This window comes from Marmota monax, unplaced genomic scaffold (assembly GCF_021218885.2).
Source record: "Marmota monax isolate L192 unplaced genomic scaffold, Marmota_monax_Labrador192_F-V1.1 WCK01_AAM20220418_F8-fsc00002, whole genome shotgun sequence".
Taxonomy (NCBI): domain Eukaryota; kingdom Metazoa; phylum Chordata; class Mammalia; order Rodentia; family Sciuridae; genus Marmota; species Marmota monax.
The window spans coordinates 32,034,684-32,055,794 of NW_026693571.1; the positions used below are offsets into that span (position 1 = coordinate 32,034,684).

General features: G+C 35.5%; 1 protein-coding gene across 7 annotated transcripts in view; it reads right to left on the bottom strand.

Annotated features, from left to right (window-relative positions):
* Window positions 1–21,111, bottom strand: part of Rapgef2 (Rap guanine nucleotide exchange factor 2) — a 261,682-nt gene that overhangs the window by 151,548 nt on the left and 89,023 nt on the right. For all 7 annotated transcript variants that reach the window (XM_046458877.2, XM_046458873.2, XM_046458878.2 and 4 more), the window contains exons 2-3: window positions 19,517–19,587; window positions 13,807–13,863 (exon numbers count right to left, since the gene is read on the bottom strand). In XM_046458877.2, coding sequence (XP_046314833.1) covers window positions 13,807–13,863; window positions 19,517–19,587 — 128 coding nt within the window. The remainder of the gene's footprint in view (window positions 1–13,806; window positions 13,864–19,516; window positions 19,588–21,111) is intronic.

Genomic DNA, 21,111 nt, shown 5'->3' on the forward strand with positions numbered 1-21,111 from the left:
TTTTAAGTTTCCACATTTCCCTACACATATTTAATTCCATTTTTGTTTTTGTGTTGGGGAAGGGCTATTATTGGGGATTGAACCCAGGGACACTCTACCACTGAACTCTTCCCCCAGCCCTTTTTAAATTTTTGAATTAGTCCATTATGATTTCACATAATAGTGGGATTCATTGTTATATATTCATATATGTGCACAATTTGAGAGTACAGTTTGGTCTAATTTCGTTACCTCTACCCGGTTCCCTCCCCTCCTCCTCCCTTTACCTCCCCCACCTGCTGCTGAGGGTCATGAGTGTGGCCTAGCAGTGAGCCAGAGCTGTCAAACAGGTGGTAAGAACAGGCCTGGGGGAGCAGACCACAGGCACCACACCACTGGAACTTTCTTCCAACTTTTCGATTTCTGCCAAACTGCTTGGGTTAAAGGATCCTCAGTTTCATTTTATTTTTCATTTGTTTTCCTTTTTATTATAAATAGCATCTTTTCTTCTTATGTTCATAAGACATTTCTATTTCTATGAAATCAGTTTATAACGTTTAACCTGTTTTTTAGTAATTATGAGATTTTTATATTATCTGGAATTACTATATAAAAATTACCCTTTGACTCTGTAATGCTTTTAGCCCTGTGTAGATTATTTTATTTTATAAAGTCAGGTTTGTCGAATTTTATTGGTTAGGATACGAGCCTAGTAACTATAAAAACTGAAATCTGAATACACAGTGGTTGAACCAAGGAGGAAGCTCATTTCTCACACACACCTAACAGTGTTAGCACTAAAAGTCCAAGATAGATATGGATCCATGATGCCAGGAAGCCAGTTCTTCTGTTTTTTGGCTTGGTCATCCTCGACCCAGGACTCCCACCTCATATTCTAAAGTGGCAACTCCAAACCTTACCTCAGTATCTACATTCTAGCCAGTGCAAGAAGTAGAAAGGACCCCATTTCTTTTTAGATATATCTTGAAAGCTGCAGACTCTGCTTCTCTCTTTAGCCAGTGAATCACATGTGTGCTACAAGGGTGTCCTTGGCAATTTCTGACAAGTTCTTTTTTATTTTCCATTTGGTAAATGAATTCATTCCAAAAGCTTCTAAAGGACACTAAATCCTATTTGCAATTCTGAATAATTAAGTTATTAATAAGACCAATCACTATCACCTAATCATTGTTACTGTGCTATCTACTTCCAGAGTAAAATCTGCATTGGATCATCTTATTTCCCCAAGTTCATTCTTAACCAAATTCATAAATACTTAGTCCTCTAAGCAAGGCAAAAAGGGAAAATAAAAATTGTCAAACAGAATTTAATTCCAATGAGGAACAATAAAAGTAAAATGCTTTCTCCACTGAAAATGCTAAGTACTTCACAATAATTTATGTCCTTTTTCACACAGTTTTTAATCAATGGTTTTTGTAACCAGCAATCATTTATTTACCTGGTTGGGGGAAATGTACTTGTCTTTCTTAATAGAAGGTAGCAGCATTATTATTAAATTCTGATTTATGCCATGTAAAAATAGTATAATCTGTCTGGGAATGGTGGCACATGCCTGTAATCCCAGCAACTCAGAAGCCTGAAAGGATGGCAACTTCAAAGCCAGCCATGGCAATTTAGTGAGACTCTGTCACAAAATAAAAAAGGGCTGGGAATGTACCTCAGTGGTACTGGGTTTAATCCCCAATCAAAAAAAAAAAAAAAAAAAAAAACACTTCCAAACACAAAACTCATTTTAAAAATTTTAGATAATAAAACATTGAAAAATATTCTATAAATATACTGTAATCTATTCTTACAATGTTCTCTTTATCACCAAAAGTGAGGTGCAGGGAAATAAAATCTTTAAAAATAGGAAATTAAAGTAGATCACCACTTATTAAGTATGTGAGAGCTGCTGCAAGGATTAAACAAACAATGATCCTTTAATGAAAATAATAATTGTCCTATGACAACTCACAGTATTACCACATTAAAAAGAACAACAAAAGGCAACAAGGTCTAGGTTGACTGTGACGTGGAGAATATAACATCAACTGGCTTTTCAGTTATTCCAACATTTGTTGCCTGTCACGTGATGTGTGTTTTGTGATTAGTTTATAAACTCTGAGACAGAAACTAAATGTGAATTCTTTAGGGAATGGGTGGGAACTTATTTGAACTTATTTTGTTCATATCAAAGCAGTAGTGTCTCATTGCTTACCAGCTTTGTTGCCTGTGTGTCTGCAAGGGGGATCCTAATTTCTTACCCTTAAAGTATAGAAAAGCATGCTGCTACTGCTGCTACAGTACTGAGTACTATTCTTATAATTTTAATTTCATCTTTTAAAAAATTAAAAAAAAAAACTCCAAAGGCAAATTGATATGAACAAAATAAGTGCAAAGTTTATAAATTGAGCTTTCCTGAGACTAATCACAAAACACACGTCAAGTGACAGGCAACAAATGTTCAAAACGGATGCAATATTGTGATAGCTAATATTCTGGCATGCAGAATACCCACTCACTACCCTATAATTAGATTTGATTCTTTGGGTCAGGAAAGCTATGAAAAAGATTTGATAATCGAAAAGTAAGAAAAGGGCCCTCTCAATCCTTACCACTGGTTATAAATTATTTATCTGATAGACAGTGCTATGGTTTGGATAAGTGTCCTCAGAGGCCCCTATGTTGAAACTTGGTCCCCAGGGTGGCAGTGCTATTGGGAAATGATGGAGCCTTTAAGAGGCTGGGCCCAGGGGAAGGAAGTTAGGTCTTGGGGGTATGCCCTTGAATAGGACTGTCAGACTCCAGTCTTTCCCTCTCCCTCTTTGCAACCTTGCCACTATGAAGTGCAAAGCTTCCTCCACCATGTGCTCACCACCAGAATGCACTGCCTCACCACAGGCCCAAAAGCAAAAAGACTACTCCAAAACTGTGAGCCAAAATAAACCCTTCTGCTTTTGAAGTTGTGCACCTCAGTATTTTCTTACAATAACGGAACTTTTTCAAAAGATGTCAAATTGAGATCTCCTTTGTGGACACTGGAAAGCTGACTAACAGAGATGGGCTGTTTCTCTTCCCAAGACTCCAAAGTCACTAGTAGGAGTTATATTTGCTTAGATAAGCAAATCATTCAATCAATAAATGTTTACTGAATTTACTGAGTATTTGCTTCATGCCATGTATAGTAATCACAATTTCTTTGTTATTGTGTTCTCTCTCTTAAGGATTCAGGTTTTATATTTGTAAGTTAATTAAAACTAAGAATACAAAAAATGTGGATCCTATTTTGAAGGTATTCTGGAAATAGCTGAAGTTAGAAAAATCTTCCTGCCCTCTGTTCCCATCCATTCCCTAAAGAATTCACATTTAGTTTCTGTCTGAAAAATTCCTTGTTGTGCGATGCCACCATCCAAATGCTTTACTTAGTCCAGGAGAGTCTCCTGACTTGATCAGAAAGCATTGTGCTGATGGTGTTCACTTTTTTTCACTTGCAACAATGCCTGAAGCAGGCAGTATGTCACTGTGGGGTACAACCCACTTCCCTTTAAAGACTCTCTTCCCACAATGCAGCTGTTACCAGAGGGGTTTTACTGCATCTTTACTGTGCAAAATGGTGACCTTTTTTTTTTTTTTTTTTAAAGATGAAACTTAAGTTATAAGAATAGTACTCAGTACTGTAGCAGCAGCAGCAGTACGCTTTTCTATACTTTAAGGGTAAGAAATTAAGATCCCCCTTGCAGACGCACAGGCAACAAAGCTGGTTAGCAATGAGACACTACTGCAGTAGCAACAGTAGTAGTTGTAGTAATGACAATAATAATTATTATCACCCAGAACTATCACTGAGATTCTCTTCTATCCAGTGGTTCCAAATCACTTGAGATGCTAATTTAAAAGGCATGTTCCCTAACTTACCTATCTCACCTCTGTCTTCTGGTTATTAGATGGGCAATCCATTAAAGTGACTTTCAAACATAGGGGATTGCTATGCATGGGCCTTAACAACTTTGAAAACCCTCCAGAAAAAGTCTTACTATCAGGCCCCAACAGGAAATAAAGGAAGGAAAAAAAAAAAAAACTAAAACTATCAATATTCATGCAATTAGTTACATATGTCTTATTAATCAGTGCTATTTTCATTTTTCTGTAAGAGTTGTTTTATGTTTCAGAATGTTGAGCTAAGCAACGCCTTCAAGGGTTGTCAAGACGGCAAAAGCTAAATCCTAAAGAATCCTCACTGGGCATCCAAATAACCTAAATCTGACACCACTGGTAATGGGTAGAAAAGAAAAATCTTAAGATCAAAGAGACCAAAGTAGCAAAGCAGTACTCTGCAATTCTCTCCGCTCTATCAAAGGCACACTAAGAGAAGACCCATAATTTGTAAAAGAACTGCAATGGACAACTGACTTGATTCCAATACATCCCTTCCTATAACAGACAAAAAGAAAGCCAGGAAAGCCCAGGTGCATGACAAGGCCCTCTTATTAAAGGTTCCTGTTCTGTTTCTCATCCACAGGAAGGAAAATAATAAAGCCAAACAAAATATAAATAGACCATCACAAAAGGATCAATTCACCTTCCAGTATAATCACGTAGAAATCGTCTGAAGCAATCGAAACTATATTGTCTCTATGATACATCATCCCATATCTACATAGGAATGATAAGTTTATGCTTGGAATGATGGGCAAGAGGCAAACATGATATGATTCCACACTTTCCCACCCTATTTTCTGCTACACCTTAGGGTAATCTACTGCTCCTGGCTGGCCACTTTCCTGTCTGCCCTTTCCAAACTCTGCCAATCTGCCAAACTTGCCTTTCCCCACTCTCTGTACCTCAAGAACTGGCTCAGACCCTACTCATTTAAGAAAAACCTCTCACTCACTGTTTTCCAAACTCCAAAACACTTATCACATCTAATTTCATTCAGTTATGTATTTTCTCTAATGACTTCCTATTCTTGAGGTATCTTTTTCTACCTTTTAGGCAATAACTGTGTGTTGTACCTAGTTATCATTTGTTTGGGTAAATCAGATCATGACACCCTTGTGCTTATAAAGCACGATTCTCTGGTTGAGCACCTTTCAGGTAATGTGAATCTTTTCCTCCTAGCTTCCCAAAGCACTTTAAACATACTCACATGGAACAGTTGTCAGAGTGTTTTAATTATTTCTCTTTATTATTCCCATGAAATATACACTACACAATTCTTGATTGGCACTCAGATATTTTCCTAATAAAGAACTACTGAACTGAATAAACATCAACTTCAAGAACATATTTAGGTGTCTGAGAGTCAAAGAGGGGAGTTTCAACTCACCATTAACTGGGAAGATGAAGCCAGGCTTCATGAACTTCCTTAGCAATATCCTAAATGCCCACAAGGTGGCGATGCCTCCACATAAAATGTGTGATGTTCATGCAAGAAGCAAATACAGTGATCGAGTTCAAATTGACAAGGAGGTTGAAGAACTAAAAAGCTAATATATAAATCAGTCAAAAAGATTATGAGAGCCAGGCACAATGGCACACATCTGTAATCTCAGCGGCTCAGGAAGCTGACGGAGGAGGATCAAAGCCAGCCTCAGCAAAAGTGAGGTGCTAAGCAACTCAGTGAGAACCTGTCTCTAAATAAAATACAAAATAGGGCTGGGGATGTGGCTCAGTGGTCAAGTACCCCTGAGTTCAATTCCTGGTAACAAAGAAAAGAAAAGAAAAGAAAAAGAAAGAAAGAAAGAAAAAGAAAAGATTACTAGAGGACAAGAAAGTAACTTGTTAGAAAGTTACTTTGCTGTTAATACAACAACCTAAACAGAGCCCAGCCAGCCAGACAGTTAGCCTGATGGCCGTGAAGGCAGGGGGACTGGCAAGAAAGTTATGACAGAACAAAGGTGGAGCCAGAGATGGCTATGGGTACCAGATACTGAGCCTATCATTGCCTTCAACTCAAAACTGGCCGCCACCAACACCTTCATCTAAGTCTCTGGGTTGGAGGGAGAAATGACAAATAAAAACTGAATGCTGGGTGCAGTGGTGCACGCCTATAATTCCAGTGGTCCCAGCGGCTGAAGCAGGTGGGTTGCAAGTTCAAAGCCAGCATTAGAAATTTAATGAGGCCCTGAGCAATTCAGTGAGACCCTGTCTCTAAATACAATATAAAAAGGGGCTGAGGATGTGACTCAGTGGTTAAGCACCCCTGGGTTCAATTGAAGGAAGGAAGGGAGGGAGGGAGGGGCAAGCTGAAATAAATGTACTGCAAAATCCAAGCAATTTGGGACCAGAAGTTAATAATTTTTCAAGATGATCCTGACAAAGTGAGGACTGAGAAGGGTGCTGGGGCTGCAAGAGAGAATTCCTCCCACTTTAGCAAGAGGGGGACCCTCCCACCTAAGCAGGGTAAGTATAACATAGTCTTGGCACAACCAGAAGGGGCTGAAGAATGAGAAAGCACCTCTGAGTGCTTCATGTAGGTAATATGAACAAGGAATTAAAACACAGATGAGCAAAAAGACCACGATCACTTTGTGAAGAGGAAAGTGTCACATGAACACTGGTGAGAAGTCCAGAAACATTGGCTGAGAAGACCAAGGAGGAGCTGGTGGGCGACTCAGCACCACAGAGATAGGAATAAGTGAAACCACACACCATCTGAGGGGCTGCTTATAGAAAGCTCGAGCTCTTCTGTCCAGAATACTACTCCACTCCGGGCTACTTCAAAACGACAAAGACACTGGCATCTGGGTGAAAGGCAGGCAAAGTTATCACCTTAGGGCTACTGTCCCCAAGTTTTGAGTTACACACACACACACACACACACACACAAAATGAAGATTAAGAAAGGTTCCAGTAACTAAGTAGAGAAAAACAGCAGGGAAATCAAAGAACCAGTGACCAGTGAACAGAAAATGTTACACACATTTTTGCTACGGTCAGAAAGAACTGACCAAGAGTTAGAAGCTTTGGCATTTATCCACATTTTTTACATTCAGAAAAGCAATATTTATTATAATACCATTCATAAAGTTTACATATATATAAATCATATAAAAATGCCCAAAACATGAAAACAACATTTTTGAAGTAGAGGACAATTTTGCTCTACATCTTAAAAGCACTAAATGTATGGAAATTTATTTCACACTTAAAATGAAAAAGAAGTGCTATTTTAACATGTAAGTTTTTCAGAAAATCCTTATTCTCCAATCAGTAGCAAGTCAATTACAGGGACTTGAAACCAACAAACAAGGTAAGTCAGTAATATGTAAGAACTCTGAAGATTGATTAAAATAGTAAGGATATTTCAGCTTTCTATTGAAAACACAGAGGACACATCTTGACAATGCACTTAATTTTAAATGGTGACAACTAATTTAACCAGCAGAATGAACAATATAAACTACTGAAGAACTTATGAGCTCATTCTTTTTTTTAAGAATTTTTTAATATTTATTTTTCAGTTTTCGGTGGACACAACATCTTTATTTTATTTTATGTGGTGCTGAGGATCGAACCCAGTTCCCCGCACATGCCAGGCAAGTGCGTTACCGCTTAAGCCACATCCCCAGCCCATGAGCTCATTCTTAAATTTCACAGAATTCATTTAAAAATGGAATGGAGTGTTACCCCAGGAGCTAAAGTTATTCAATCAGGTTTAAAAAAAAAAGTCAATTCAAATTACATATTTATTACATTATAGCAAACCAATGATTCATCTATACTGAGGGTGAAGGGATTTATCCAAGAGCTCAAGGAACAACTTATGAAATTTTAAGGAGCAATCAAATCAGAAAAGTTGACTTTTTTTGAAACTACTAATGAGTGGTGAAATTATTTTACAAATTTGTCTTTGAAACTTAGGCATTAAAATGTCATCCTCACAAGAAATCCATTCTTTCCTCACCTGGGGTAATCCAGCTCTTAGAAATGTTAAAGGTAACTTTTAACATACCCAGAGAGTCAAATTCAAAGCCAATCCACCTAACTCCACTGAATATAGGTGTCTCTGCAAAACAGTTTGTAGCACCACTAGCCCACGTTTATCAGAAAGCATATAAAGTAAGACACATGTATCTACTATAAATTAATTTAATAGAGGTTTTTATTCACTAGGTAGTTTTACAGAAAACTGATAAAGAATCTAAAACCTAATGACATGTAACCAGCCATTTTATTAGGAAGGCAGACCACAGCAAAGGTCTTTGTCTAAAATCACAGGAGCACCTTCCTTTGAAATAGAAAATTCAAAAATTTAACAGCAAAGAACAGATTAAATGCAAATGTCTGTGACAGGCATGGCAAATGTAAACTTGGGATACAAACATAGTCCCCAACCCTCTTAGAATTTACAAACTGATCACATTTTTTAATGATTTTATTTAAACTATCCTTTGGTTCACCACAAAAAAAAAAAACACTTTCATATAAAAACTAATAGTAAATATAATATCATCAATTGTCAGGAAGCCTTGAGGTATCACCATACATATATAAAACAATTCTCAAAGTATGTATATGTGGGTATGCTTGAATTTTCACACTGACATAGAGTAATCATGTATATTGTAACATGCCAGGTTTGATGATTAAATCCCCTATCCTACGATTCTCTGCAAAGGCCAATTCTTTAAAGATTATCTTTTCAAATAAATTAAAATCTTGGTTTCACCATTTTCTTCATACACACATACAAACACACTAAATTGATGAAAACATGGACAGCAAAGATATGTCAAAACAGCATTTAATCCTTACGGATAAGAAAGGAAAGGACACAAAGTCAAACAACGTGGTAGATTAAGGACTTTTGTAACAATTAAAAAACAAGACTATAACATAAATTAAAACCTTGGCCATGTCCCAAAGAACAAGAATAGAATAGCACAATTGGTGGGGACGGTCAAGGGAGTCAAAGGACACTTGCCAATGGTGGGAGACACTGTGGCCCACTTACAGTCTGCAGGGAAAGGGACAAGAGGAAGAGGATGGAAACACAGTGAGAAGAGGCACAGTTACTTTACACATCTCTTCTCCTCCGCGCATGAGTGAGACAAGAGGCAAACGCAGGTAAACTGGGGCATCTGAGGAAGAGCATGAAGGGGACAGTAACATGTTAGCAGCCTTGAGGGAAGCTGGGGAGCTGCCTTAGAATCAGAAAACCAAGTCAACACATGAAAAGACTGCTAAAAGCAATGATAACTCAGCTGAGGCCCCAACTTCAAAACTGCACCATTACAGATCTAAGTGAAAATGCTTTAAAAGAATGAAGAGGCCTCAATGCAGCTCTTTTATGGAAGAACAATTTTCTCTCCTGGAATAAAGAGGAATAAACCCCTTAACAAAGTGCTAAAAAGAAAAGTCTTTTGGAAATCAAAACATTCAGTCAGATACATATGTGGAAAACAGACACTGAGGCAGAGTTACACTTATTCATAGTATGAAACAGTGCAGATGGCTGGCCATTAAGGAAAGACTAAAGGAAAAGAGTCACTTTTCTGAACTCAGTCTCGGGCTGTACTATGAGATAGTGCCAGGTTCTATGAATTCAACTTGTCTGCTTATTTGATAGTAGGTTGTAATTTTTGCTATTTTTTTTATCCAGAGTTTTTAAATATATGTGTACCTAATTTCAGATTAAATTCTTAAAGACAATTCTAAATTAAGGTCCCTCAGGTTAAGAATTTATGTTATCTACTTTAGTCTTCCCAAGACAGTAAAATATCTAACCTATATTAGATAATAAATGAAATGAAGGCAAAAAATACCTGACAGTCTTCCATTGTATGAAATTCAACTAATTCCAATCTAACTTTCTAAGGCAAACAAATACAATCCAATTCTAAAAGAGCAATTCTAAATCTTGAAAAATGCAATTTTATCAAAGCTATAACTCCCCCCAAATCTTGATACAGTTTATAGTGGCATTTTTATCATCGTGCTGTCATAGTGTTAATACAATAACACCCACAGAAGTTAGTGCCTCGCTGTTGCAATTCTCTTAACTGAAGTTTAAAGCAGCTAAAAAACTGGAGGATCAAACCGTAAACTATCACAATGATGATGACGACCATGATGTCAGTAGCTGACATTTTTAGGCACTACGTATGCACTGCTCTAAGTAGCTTGTACACATTATTGTACCTTAACCTCAACCCAACCCTGCAGCATAGGAACTATTATTATTGTTTCCATTTTATAGATGAGAAAAATAAGGTACAGAGGAGGATCAAAAGAGTATTATATTTACCTGGCAAAATCATTAAAACCATAGACTTAGAAGTCACAAGCACTGAAACATAATAAGGAAAATGACTACTCATTTCTTGGTCATAAAACCAAAGACTAAAAGTCTTTGATATTCTGGCTACATGGTGTGCTTCAAACTAAGCTCAAGGGAGAACAAGTAGAAACAAGTCATTTCCTCATGAGGTAATAACAATAGGTCCCCAAAGCAGGATACTATTGTTAAGTTATCACAGATTCATATACACCACAAACACGGGTATTCTTTAATTTTTAAAACTACACTGACACAAACTGGTAAGAGCAGAAGCAAGTCTGTTCAAGAATCATAGAAGTACATAATTCAATTACCCTTCATCACAAGATGGGCCAAATACTAGGAATCAGATTACATGAATCTATGACTGGTCTCTGAGAATTTCTGGTCTTACAAAACCAGGATTTATTGAATATCCAGACTTTTTACTGCTCACTAACATGGTCACCTAATTTTTTTTATTAAACTATTTACTTATTCTAATTTGTTATATATGACGGCAGAATGCAATTCATTTCATATTACACATGATCACTTGATTCTAACCAAATAAATCTGAACAACCTCTACAATCAAGTCTAGCTACAAAGTCAAATGCATTCTATATAAGAGTATCTATCAACATAGTTCATGTGCACTGTCAAAATTGACTTAAGAAAAACAGATTATGTCTAAAGACAGTATAAGCCAGCTTCATTAAAATTAATAATAAATAGAAACTGTTAAGGAATCATGTCAATTGTAGACAGAGCTGTTGGTGGGTTCTGGATTCTACCATCCTAGGGAGGATGAGAGTAGGAAGAGATTGTGCATTTATCCCAGCATTTATATAATTTATAATTTTTATGGTGCCAGGGCATGAAAAAGGACAGAAAATGCTAGTGACTGGGATAAGAGCTGAGGCCACAGAATCACAATATCTAGGGGCTCAAACCCAGGTCCCACTTGAGGTAGTGAGAGCTGAGGCAAGTTCCTTATCTTCTCAAAGCCTCAGTTCCTCCATGTGTAAAATCCAGGTGATGGTAACAGCTACCTCATAAGATATCCATAAAGAGTAAGTACTTAGTGCACACAAAGCACTTTAAGAACATGTGAAACAAAGGAAACAGTTGCCACCAGCTCGTCATCATCGACACTGCCAAAACCAAGTTTCGGAGGGCAAGGACAAAAATGATAATGTTAACAATCATTGCCACTGTACTACTTCAATGATGTCAATAACTTTCATCAGAGACTTCCACACTTGATGTTTGCACACCCCCGTTCCAGTGGTATCCATTACTGCTCCCAAAACCAACAAGGGTTTTAAGTTATCTACATCCTAATATCTTCAAGAGTAAGAATGTTAAAGGCATTTGCCTCTTGCTAGTTTTCCCATTACCAATAACCTCTTGGTTATTTCTTACTCTTTTTTATTTGGTGTTATGTTGTTGTAAGTGCTCAATGGCAATTGCCTGCTGACCAGCTCCTAGATGTCACAGTCTCATAACTTACAATTTAAAAATTGTCCTAGTTCCTACATCTAAAACCCACACTCAACTCCCCAACCACTCAGTTTTTATCTCAGGTCAAGCATATACCACCTTGATTCCTCCTCACTGATCCCCCTGTCTATCCATAATTTATTTCATGTAGTCATAGGTAATACCTGGGAGGGTACGGATATGGTTGGGAGGCATTTGGTCACATTACTTTGTTGTTTGAAAACCAACCACCAAACTTAAAGAGATTTAAGGCCAGGAACAGTGGTGCATTGCTGCACTGCCGTAATCCCAGCATCTTAGAAAGCTAAGGAAGGAGGATTACAAATTCAAGGCTAGACTCAACAACTTAGTAAAAACCCTCAGTAATTTAGCAAGAACCTGTCTCAAAAAATAAAAAGGACTGACAATGGAGACCAAAGGTAAAGCACTTCTGGGTTCAACCCCCTGTATCAAAAAAAAAAAAAAAAAAAAATGAGAGAGACTTAAAGATAACCAACAAGCACAATCCCATTTGGATCTTTCTCCTTTTTTAATGTCTTTTTAGTTGTAGATGGACACAGTACATTTATTTTATGTGGTGCTGAGGATTGAACCCAGTGCTTCACACATGCTAGTCGAGAGTCCTACCACTGAGCCACAACCCCAGCTCCCATTTGGACTTAATTCAAATAAATAAAGTACAAATAAATTATTAAACAAATTTGAAAATAGTCAAGATACTTAAAAGTTATTCTTAAAGATTTGATGATAATATTGTACTTAGTTTTTTTACAAATAATTGAGTTATTTTGATAAATTGATATCTAAAATTTGCTTCCAAAATTGAAGAAAGATGAAACATAATTGGCCATGAGTAGAAATGTTGGATGATAAGTACTTGATGGACCATTGTCTCTAATATTGTAAGCTTTTATAATTTTCCTTTTTTAAAAAAAAAATGTTATTTAAGAGGGAAAAACACTCATTTGTAAAGTTACTTAAAGAATCAATAAGAATTGAGACCATTTTTTAATCAACACATTCACAGGGAAATACAACTGTGGTCTGCCTCTTCTCTTGACTGATCACCCTGGCTACACAGGCCAGTGGCACTAAACTTACTACAGCTTTCAAAATATCAATCAAGGCTCCTTCCACCTGTGTGCCTGTCTATACTGTTGCTTATGACAGAAGTGTCTCTGAATTGCAGGGCTCACCTCCAAGGCCTAATACAAGGCCATGACTTATCTAAGGCTGCTCACTTCCCCTACCCTCCTTGCATTTCTCCAACCCTTAGCACATATCTATATTTTCACAGATATTTCAGTTTGTAGTTTTTGTTGTTTTCCTGTTGTTCTTTTTCTACCCCTCAACAGATTATGAACTCTTCAAGGACAAAAGCTATGTTTTATTTATCGCCATAGATCATCCCTATAGTATGGTTGGAAAGGAGTAATTATTGTAAGTGCTTTGAAAATCAGGAAGAAAAATCAACAGAATAACAGTCAATTTTCACAAACATTATCAGCCCAACAGTATGTCTAGTAAACACAGTTCATCTATCCTTAATATGCCAATATTTATTCAGTATGTTTGCCACATTCTATAAAAATTGATTGTCATTTTGTAAGAAATGCATTACACATCATGAAAGGGGTGTCAGTACTACTTAAAAGAGAAACTATACCCAAAGAGGTGTAGGCAGCTTATTTTCTGTTTCTGAAAGCAGTACAAACTAAAACATGCCATTTGTGCTTATCTTTGCATCTCACCTGGTGCGGGGGATAATCTGCTTTGTTGGAAAGACTGTGCACTATTTCATATATCATGATAAAAATGTCAAAATATGCAATAATGTATCTGATACATACATGAGAGAGATACAAATGTGAACTGATCATGAAACAAACTGCAAATTTCCATTTTACAACAGGAAACAGTTGAAATGTCTCACATTTCTAAACTATAGGTTAGTACAAAAATAAGGTAATGTTGATTTAGCCAGGTGTTACTAATACTCTCTGTAAGGAAATTTAGTCACTGCATGATACATTGTATAAAGAGAAAAGAAACACCTACTAGTATAAAACTTCATTTGCTTCGTGTCTTTCATATCTCACAGTTTCACACATTAACCTGTAAGAGAGAAGAAAACCTGAATTCAATATCTGTCATTAAAAACCATGTATTGTTGAAAATTAAGATTATTTTATATGGCCTGCCACAATCATTTATGAGCCTCAAAATGAGTATTACTAGTACCTGGGTTAACACAAGCAAATAAAATAAAATTTGTTAAACATATGGTAGAAAACAAAACATCTAATAAAATATCAACTTCACCATATGAAAAATGAATGTTCCCTAAGATAAACAGAGTATGGAGGGAACCCAAAAGTTAAAAAGAAAAAAGAAAAATCTATTAAATTAAAAAGTGATGACATCATTCACAACTCATCCAAACAAAAGTAGGCTTTTTTAACCAAGTATTTTTATGACCAATGACTAAATGGAGGCTTTAGAACTTTAAGGATTTGTTATTTCAGCTGATTCATCCCTAAGGGGGAAAATATGAATAATGTTTAAATACTCAAAGTTACATTATGAACAATATCCTCAAGAAGTATTCTATTATCTTAATCCCAATTAAATTTTTGAAACAAGTACACACACAAAGAGAAATGCAAATCGGAGAATGACTGTTCCTTGATATTAGCCTAATATACTTGAGATTAGTTTAAAATAAACCAGAGACTTTCTCACTTGATAAAGTCACTTTTGTTCTGTCCACTTTATCTGATTCAAATTGTGGAAATCCATTATTCTTGCTATAGCCAGGAACCATACTTCTATCAGTATAGCTCAAATAAATAGCACTCTGTGCAACCTTGGATCCGTCTAAGGTGCCTCCTTCTTTGATCCCACAGCAAAGATTTCTCACATCTTTAATTAAATTAAATCAGATTACATCAGATCATCTCACCTTTTAATCTTTAGAAAAAAGATCTGAACTCCCTGTCTTTATACACTGGGACCTGTACTGCTCCAGGACAATATTTCAGAGGTTCTCATCCTCAGTTCCTTGCTCAAAACATTTCAGCTGAACCTCACTTAATTTCAGGAGGCAAAAGCAAAACCTGTATGCACATAATTGACATACAGGTTTTGATTTCTTCAGAAGGTGAAACCACAATTTTTGATAGGAAAGGATGATAGTGACAAGTGATAGGTGTAAAAACATCTGGCCTTAAACTAAGTGTCGAGCTTGGCCTTATGTCCTATCCTTGCCCAGCCTCTTCACGTCCACACTGGATCTCATTCCTCTCATCAGTTTGTTTCCTTCTCCTGCATTATCAACTATTTCTTTCCCTCTCTCCCCCTCCCCCTCTCCCTCCCCATCACTTTCAATAACATACAAACACAACTTAGCATCACCTGTTGTACAGGTTCATGTTCTTCTCTTGACTCCACTCCCCCTCCAGATATTATCTACATTTTGTTTTTCCCATTAAAGAAAAAAAAATCACCTTTTTGAGATGTCTATGTATACTGTCTCCATTTTTTTACTCTCTCCCCACTATACCTCATCATTTGGTCCCTAAAATTCGGAAGCAGGAGGCTCTAAAGTAATCAGCTCACTTCCTATTACCTAAAAAGCCTACATGTCCTTACATTAATTCTACTTCTCAGCAGCAGTAGATGACTTCTTACAGCATCATCTCCTTTAAGCTTCCTGTCCTGGGTCTCCTAGTTTTCCATTTAACTTACTAGTCTTATCTTTTGTCTCCTTGGGATTCTCCCTACACCTTTCCTCTACCTGAGAAATGTCTAAATGTCACCATGTCCAGGCCCTATTTTACTCTATACACAAGTAATCTCCACTCAAATTAAATTTGATATTTAATCTATTTTGATGATGTCGAAAGCAATGCCTTATACCCAAATTCCCAATCCATTCATCTACTGATGTAGCCACTTGAATACTGACTCTTTAATAGTTATCTCATGTTCAAGTGTCTGAAACAGAACTTGAATTTCTCCCAAAAATCTGCTTTCCCAAAACTAGTACCCAAATATTTAGGCCACAACCTTGAAGTCATCATCCTTGTCTCCTATGTTTTTCTCACATCATGTCTCTATCAACACCTGTTTCCAAAATCCATCCCCCAGAACTGACCACACTCACTGTCAACTCTGGTAAAACCTAGAATGCGCCAACATTATCCCATCATTATCTCTTACCAAGACTACCAGTGAAGACTTCTGTTTCTACTTTTCCATGCCTGTTTCCCATCCTCCACATAACTTCCACAGAGATCTTTCCAAACATTAAATCAGGTTTCTCACATCTTTAATTAAATTAAATCAGATTACATCAGATCATCTCACCTTTTAATCTTTAGAAAAAAGATTTGAACTCCCTGTCCTTGAGTGCAAGTCCTACTTTATTTACTATGGTGACTATAGTATACTTAATTACTGTGCCTTGCATAATGCTGCACAAACATACCTTCCCCTGCACAAGGGTTGTTGCCACGAAAGAGCATCCAGGGCACCTCTACACTGCAGAAATCTCTCCACAATGCCCTGACTTCATTTCTTTTGATCCCAAAGTTAGAGCAGCCCAGCATCCATTCTTACCATTGCCAACACACATACAAATAAACATACAAATAAAACAATACTGATCCATTTATGCTAGTCTTGACTGCCCCACTAGCAAAATAAGTCCCATTTTGGCATGGGTTTGATCAAGCACAGAGTAGGCATGCAATCAGTAACTGTTTTCAGAATAAACTCAACCAATACTATCAGAAAGTCACAATAAAATGTCTTGTGACAATGTCCTAAATAAATGAAATAGTACCTAAATGCTTTTGTTAGTAAATATTTTAGCAAAAGCATACTGATCTTTTCTGAATTCCTAAAAAGTATACAGAAAACAACTATAATTTGGTCATTTCTTAATGATTTAATGGTGATTGCAAAATAATAATTACACTAACCCATAATGCTGAAGAAAAATATTTATTTGTTTATTTATTTATTTATTTTAGCAGGCTTTTTTTTCCCCAACAATAAATAGGATTGAGATGTAGCTCAGTATGCTTTCCTAGCACCCATGAGGTCCTGGGTTCCATGCCCGGCATCACAAAAAAGAAAAAACACTAAAATGGCCTCAAGAATTATTCTGCTTTTTACAAGTGTTTTATCTCTGCTCCTATGGATAGCATTCTTCCTCTTTGGCAAATATGCTCTTCCTAGTCTATATGGAGTAAGGGGTAAATATTTAAAAAAACAGTTAAAACTGTATTAAGTAAGCTGGGCATGGTGATACACAGCTAGGAGACTGAGGAAGGAGGATTGCAGGTTCAAAGCCTGCCTCAGCAACATAGCCAGGCTATAAGCAATCTAGTGAGACCCTGTCTCAAAATAAAAATTAAAAAGCTTGGAGATTTGGCACAGTTGTTAAGTGCCCCTGGGCTCAATCCTTGGTTAAATAAATAAACAAACAAATAAACAGACATAGATAGATAGATAGATAGATAATAAAAGAAAAATGTGAACTGTGTTAAAAAAAACACACAGTTCTTGAAGACCTTTATGTTGCACAGAGTATGTAATCTTACAGCAAGACAGCAGCACCTTTTTGAACTGCTCAGAATCGGTTTTTCTGCTGACACATGTATGGGTCATAACAATGCATAAAGCCAAAGCTTTCAAATAAATGGAAGCCTCTTCCCTCCTCGTAGAATATTAATGGTGCCTAACACTGAATAAAGGACTGAAAGTTTTGATTAAGAGCATTTTATTTTCTAAAATTGGAAAACTGTGTTATATGGAAGTCTGGACTATTGTTCTCTATTAATCCCAGATAAAACTTAATTTTGAAAATCAATAAATTTTTAAAAAATAATTTATCTAAAAGAGATGTATATATTTCTCCAGAAATGTTGGTATTATGAAACAATTTATCAGGGCTCGGGTTGTAACTCAATGGTAGAGCACTAGCCTAGCAAGGGTGAGGGTTCAATCCTCAGATCCTCATAAAAACAAATAAATAAAATAAAGGTTAAAACTTTTAAAAAAATAAAAATAAGGGCCAGGGCTGTAGCTCAGTGGCAGAGTACTTGCCTAGTACATGTGAGGTACTGGGTTCGATCCTCAGCACCACGTAACAATAAATAGAGTAAAGGCATACTTTCCATCTATAACTACAAAAATAAATAAATAAATAAAAATAAAAACAAAAAACAGTTATCCAAGTCATTAGATTTATCTGTACCTCTACTTCAGTTGGCAACTCATCTTCTTCTAAAAAGCATGACTTTTCAATAGAAGCAGAGCAAGATAAATATCTTAAAGGTGCCTCCCTGTAAATTCATGCCAACAATTCCATAAAAAAAGTTCCAAAACACTTTCTAAGGTATAAATGAATGAGGGTATACCCTTCAATTAATCTCTTATTTCTAACTAAAAATTACCTTTGAAATGGCAGAAAGTTGATAATTTCAAAGCTGACTGATAGGTATATGGAACTGCATTGTATTGTTATTTCTATTTTATAAACATGAAAATTTCTAAAAGCATTAAAAATCCTTTACCTATTGCATACAATTGCCATTATCTAAATAATTTTATACCACACAATATAAAAATATAATCAACATATCTAAATATTAACCATGTGTGCTTGTATGTGAACAATGGAATGTATTCCATATTAACTCACTGCATTTGCATTTGAAGATTAACTGCATTCATTTAAATCAACAACTAGCACTACAAATTTTTAATTAAGAAAGTTGTCATCACAAAATAACAAATGAAAGTTACGTACTTTAAAAATACTCTTCCTTTAATTTGAAACATCTTCTAAAATCCCACTGGTTTTGTCCTTTCTAATAAAACTTTCACTGAGTTTTTAAACATTTAATCTTCAATCTACTTTAAGTGATTTTCATTAAAAACTTAATTTTAGAAGCATTCATTTCTCTTGATATTTTTCCAATTAACAACCAAATATGAAATGGACATGCTCACAAACTAATCAGTGTTTATAAAGAGTAAAGGGGAAATATATAGAAAAAGTATTCCTTTCATGATTAAAAATTGCTGGCATCACAACTAGCCAAAGCTGGAAGAGATAAGACCTTATGCCTAGTTGGCATTTATATGTAATCCATCTTCCCAAAGTTCTTTATTTTCTATTACAGCCAAGGCAGAATCACTTCTATTCTTTATCATAAAGCTTAGTTAATCATAAATAAAACTGCCGTATCCGTGTATAATACAAGTAATAAGATTTTTATATGAAAAGGCCACATAGTTCCAAGTATGATATAAACTGTGTTACAGAAAGAGGCAAACTACTTAATGCAAGAAGCCTGCGAGCATAAACAAAGACCTAGAACACACCAAAATAATGAATTCTTTAAATAATTAAAAACCTTCTGATCTCTAATGAATCTGAGTGCTAAGTAACATATTTTTATTTGCCAAGAATGGCAAATACTGTCCCTTTAGCATGTTCACCAAGTCATATTTATCACTATTAAGGATGGAAGACAAAAATTGGGGTGGGGCTGGAAGAATATTATTATGACAGAATGTCAAAATATTTTATGAACACAACTTAATTCAAGTTCGTAAAACTTATAAAGTCAAATACAGCAGCTAGATGAAGCAGAATTTTCATAAGTTTTCTTTAAACCTACTTCTTAATGATAATAAATGAACATAAAATTCTATTATTATATTATTATTAAATTAATATTAAATGACATACCTAAGTTGATGTTCTCTCAAGTTTGATAAGGCTTCCATACCATGTAAATAGGAATATACTATTTCCAGGTCCTGTTTCAAAGAAAAAGAATAGAAATTATTAGACATTTCAAAGAAAAATTTTTCTAAAATAAGTTACAAATTGAACTATGAGTAGTTTTTTTAAATATATATTTTCTTGAATATTAGAAGTAAATATTAAAAGAAAAGCTGACATACAAATGTCATCTGTTACAACTGCCTTTGGGATATACACAAAACCTATTTAAATATAAAATAAATTAAACTTACTGAAATAAATTGCTCATAAGTTATTCTTTATCACCTATGTTATGACACTAATATCAGAAAAGCAAATACACTGCAAGTTCAAGGTCAATCAGGACCCTGTCTCAAAATAAATTTGAACTGTACAACTCTGGTGAGTTCTATAATTCACTTGTTATTGTCTGGGGATGTATTTCAGTGAGGTCCTGGGTTCAATCCCCAGTATCACACACAAAAACAATTAAAATAAATTAAATAAAAATAAATTAAATTTTAGAATAAAACAAAAATAAAAAAGGTATTATGCTTTGTTATTCTAGAGCACATGGTATTAATACAAAAAAGAATTCAGCAGGGATGCTCATAACAGGTACAAATGCAAAGTCGTGTTACATTCATATATGAAAAACCAACAAAGAATCAGTATTTAAGACTCAAGTGAATGTATAGGATTACACAGTTTGTGATAAAAAGAATTTGAAGGATATTTATTCCTCCCCTAAAACTCAGTCACAATCGAAAACAAGGTACTTAAGATAAAATAATCCTCCACTTTTTAAAGTAACAGCTTCATTGAATGAAAATTTACACACCACAAAATTTACCCTTTTACAAAGTGAACAAGTCACTGGTTTGTTGAGTACAATCATTTTATCACTCACTTCAGAACATTTTCACCACCAAAGAATATAAGTCCATACCCATTAACAGTCATTCCCCATTCCCCCAAGCTCCTGGCCATCATCGATCTACTTTGTTTTTATGGATTTGTCAACTCTGGCTATTTCATGTAAATGGAACCTTACAACAGGATACAAGAACTTTGGGGACTAGCTTCTTTCACTCGGCATGTTTCAAGGTTTGTCCATGTTGTAGTATGTATCAGTACTTTCCTTTATACTGCCAAATAACATTCCATTGTAGATATATGTATTACCTTTTGTTTGCCCATTTATCAATTAATGAACACTTGGATTTTCCCCCACTTTTTGACTATTACAAATAATACTGCTATGAAGTCTCATGTGTAAGGTTTTTCAACACTATTTTCAATTGAAATGGAATTGCTGGCTCACATGACAACCCAAGTTTTTTTAGGATCTAATAAACTACTTTCCTAAATCACATGCACTATTTTATAATCCCATCACCAATGTATGAGGATTCTGATTTCTCTACATCCTTGCTAACACTTATTATTGTCTAGATTTTTTTGTTTTGTTTTGTTTTTTGTTATTTTTAGCCATCCTACATGAAGTGGTATCTCACTGTTGTTTAAATTCACAGAGCATTTGTGCATATGGTCATTTATCTACCTTCTTCAGATGT